Source organism: Rhagoletis zephyria, unplaced genomic scaffold, assembly GCF_001687245.7.
Source record: "Rhagoletis zephyria isolate East Lansing unplaced genomic scaffold, Rhagoletis_zephyria_1.1 Rzeph_scaffold_08133, whole genome shotgun sequence".
Classification (NCBI taxonomy): Eukaryota; Metazoa; Arthropoda; class Insecta; order Diptera; family Tephritidae; genus Rhagoletis; species Rhagoletis zephyria.
In genome coordinates this window covers 6,211-9,862 of record NW_016165213.1, presented here as the reverse complement: position 1 = coordinate 9,862, position 3,652 = coordinate 6,211, and the positions used below count along the sequence as shown (strand labels likewise).

Here is a 3,652-nt window from a genome sequence, read left to right as displayed (position 1 = left end):
AATATCGTGACGAATTAGTGAATCTTTTTGAAAATGTAATTACTTCTCATTTTTTTGCACAAGCTTTTAATTCTCTGGCAAACCGTGTAGAAATGGCATCAGTTGCATACTTTTTCTCGCTTTTCTATCATTCTTTTTTTTTATATATATATTTAAAGCGTGTATGGTTTACTCTTTTCTATGCGTTTGACCAAAACTTAGTTGTCTCGCATGAACTACCTACTTGATTCTTTTGTGTAGAGTAATAAAGTATTTGAACTGTAGCTGTATAGAAAAATGTATGTACTACCTTCTTGTCGTTTCTACTATGTTTTAAACGCCTTAAAAAGCTTTATTTTGTTACTATTGTTGCAATTCGAAACTGTAATATTTGTGTCTTCACTTAGTATATGCTATGGCTCTAAGTTTAATTTTAATCATTTTGGAGCAATCAATCGGTAGTCGATATTTTTGTAAGTAAGAAAACGCTATAAAATGGTTCAAGTTTTTTGTGTTTTGTTTTTGTTTTTGTTATTTTCAATGACGTTCAAAACCTTTGATATACGCCAAAGTTCTGCTATCACCTCTTGCACGTTTACTCATAGACCTGCTACTTTCATATAAATACATATATTCATATCATATCATATAACACACGCACAGGCGTAAGTTTATGTATAAGCCTGTACTATGTATGTATGTATTTAGTTTATCTGATTTAGTTAAGTAGGTAGATATTTTTTGTAATAAAATTTTTCTAAAATTTTCGTTTTTCTCAAATCCTTTTACCTACATGCCTTTAGTAATGATAAAACTCGTAATCTTCTCTGTCTAGTTTTCTCTGCCGTAATTGCAAATTTTAACCTACATATCTCTCTCGTATATATGTATGCATATTTTACATTGTATTTGTNATAAGTTGCAATACAAATTTGCAATGCAATGATGCTAGGCCATTTGCACCGGATCGCGAATAGCCCTATTGTATTTGAAGTCAAGTGTATTCATGTGTACGCGTGTGTGTGTGTGTTACTGTTTTTTCGTGTTTTCTGGTATACACAAAAAATGTTTTCGCTTGGGCGTAAATATTTCAATGCATTCAACTACTGCGCCTTGAAATCATGCCGCGCCTACTAAACTCCCCCTCTCTTTCTTCACAAATTCGCACATTTCCTGCTTCATTCCACTTTAATGGCAATTTTCATAAACTCGTACTTCACGTCGCCCATCTGCAAACCTTTACTCCTGCTGCTCCGCCACTCTTTGCCGTTCCATTTGCCATGCGTTTTGAAACGACGCGCATCCGCCATCAGCCGCTTGTAACTTTCGCTCGGCTGTTCGCTGGCCCTATTAGCGCCGCCGTTAACACCAGCGGAATGGCACCGCCCGTGGCCGGTCGGCGCCTTCTTTGACTAGCGGTTTATGATATTCACGGCCGGGGCGCGCATGAATGACGCCCCAACAGTTCTCGCAATAGTATTGTAGACATGTGACGTTGGCGCAGAAAAACGGTGCGAATTTGCCGCCACAACGTTGACCCTCACACTCGTCACACATCTGATCGTCCAGCACGTAGGGTTTCACCTCCACACGCTTATCGATATCGCCATGCTGGAGCTGTACGAAACGCGCCGAAATAGCCGCTATGTAGCTTTGTTGATTGGCGAATGCGACGCGTCCGGCGCCCTTCGGATACTTTAGTTCCGGATCGGTGTCGATGCCCGCATAACACACACCACCATACAAACGATCCATGATCATGGCCAGCTCGAAGGCTTTCAAGGGGCGCGGTACACCGCCAACAAAGACGGTTTTCCGCGGATCCAACGACATGGTTGCATCGAGCACATAATCGGCATCGGCCAGACGCCAAGGTCTTATTTGTACCGGTTTATCTTTGATGGTAGGCGATGAGACGCACAAATAGAGCTTGTCGTCGTCGGTTATGCATGAATCTATTAACTGTTGCACGCTGTTCTCATCCTGGAAGAGCAGAAATGCGTATCCCTTTGGTGGGAAATACGACTTTGACTCAGCTTTGTGTGGCCAATCAACAACCAATGGCCCGAAGCGCCGAAACGATGTGGTGATCTCATCCTCGTCGATATCTGGCGGCAAACCGCCTACAAAGACTTTTCTCGAATAGCGTGCCGTATGTTCTGAGCCCTGCGAATGTGGTGACGCTCGTGACGGCGAGTTCAATTTCAAATTGGCATCCAAGTAGGCAGCTGCACCATTGCCACTCGCTATGGCCACAGCATCTGCTTCGCTGAGATGATGTTCACTTAGCTTCTGATTGCGCATGCGTTCTGCCAATACGGCAGCGGCGGTCACATTATTATCGCCACCAGCTCCCACTGCGCCCATATTGCGCATTATGTCATTTAAGCAGTGATCAATTGGACGCATGTCAAGACCGTTGCCCACTAGCCGATCGGGCGTGAAGCCAGCACCGAGGTATGGCGCATCACCGCCACCAGTGGCGCCAGCACTCTGACTGCCGCTATTGCCCACTGACAATGTGGGTATGTGTGACTGTGCGGCGTTAATGTCTAGTGAGTAGCCGGGTGTGGGCGAATTGCCGCCCTTGTTTGGGAATGATATGCTGCGTCGGTATTTGTTAGGTGAAATGCCCGCATTGGAATTTGGCGATATGCCGCCGCTGCCGCCGGCTTGGGAACCATTGTAAGGCGATGCGCCGCCACCCGGTGAAGTAGGACTGTTGCCATCGTGTGTCGGACAGGGATGATTCGGTGAAAGCTGTTGCTTGTTGGGCAGTCCACTGCGAAGGATAGAGATGTGAGACGATGTAGCAATGAATTTGGTTGATAAAATGTAAAAGTTGCAACAAATGCATGGTAATGTACTGGTACTGGTATGTGGTGTGGTGGTGATACTTTGTGAGGTGCAATACTTATGGTACTATCGATATACAATAAAAATTTATAAACAAATTTGATATTAACGCAATTCAAGTGGAGGTTATGTATGTATATAAATTATATAATATTTTAATTCATTAACATATTAAAACAAAAGCCGTCAAATGCACTTTTTGGGCTCTCATCATTCGCTACTGATAGGAAAATTCACAAGCCATTGTTTGATGGAACGTGGTAAGGATGTTCACTTAAACTACATAGTTCACTACTTTGCCGCAAAAAAAAATCAAAGCAAAAAAGTATCTAATTCCTAAATAAATTTAGCCGCCCAATCCGAAAATCTGAACTATGTATATATTTTTGGTTTCCTGTTCGCTTCTAGCAGCAGCCTCTAGGGAGCTGCAACTGTGACTAACTAACTGCTTTTATACAAAGAAACTTTGTACAGATGTTCGTGAGAAGAACCATGGGTGAAAAAATGCGCACTTTCCGAGTCTGTGACCAAAGAGATCGACTTTTCCAGTACGTTCCAGAAGAAACTTTCAAATATACAACCAATGCTGGGCAAACGAGCGTTATACCCTTGATCGGAGATATGTACGTACCCAGATACATTTATGATTCTGTCACCAAACTTCCAATAGCAATAATAGCAGTCAATAGGTAAGTTAAATTCATTTCAAAGTCTACGTTGGGTTTCTTCAAGAGTCTTAAGTAATGAAAGTAAGGAAGGATACTAGTCTGAAAAAAGAGCAAATATCAGCTAACCGGTAATAACCGACTAGGTTGCC

General features: G+C 42.5%; 1 protein-coding gene across 1 annotated transcript; it reads right to left on the bottom strand.

The window, feature by feature from the left end:
- Positions 1-973: 973 nt before the first annotated feature.
- LOC108374785 (probable RNA-binding protein orb2) lies at positions 974-2,901 on the bottom strand (the record flags this gene model as incomplete). The annotated part of the gene is made up of 1 exon (XM_017630806.1): positions 974-2,901. A coding segment is annotated over one exon (1,560 nt), but the record flags the coding sequence as incomplete, so codon positions are not given.
- Positions 2,902-3,652: the final 751 nt, after the last annotated feature.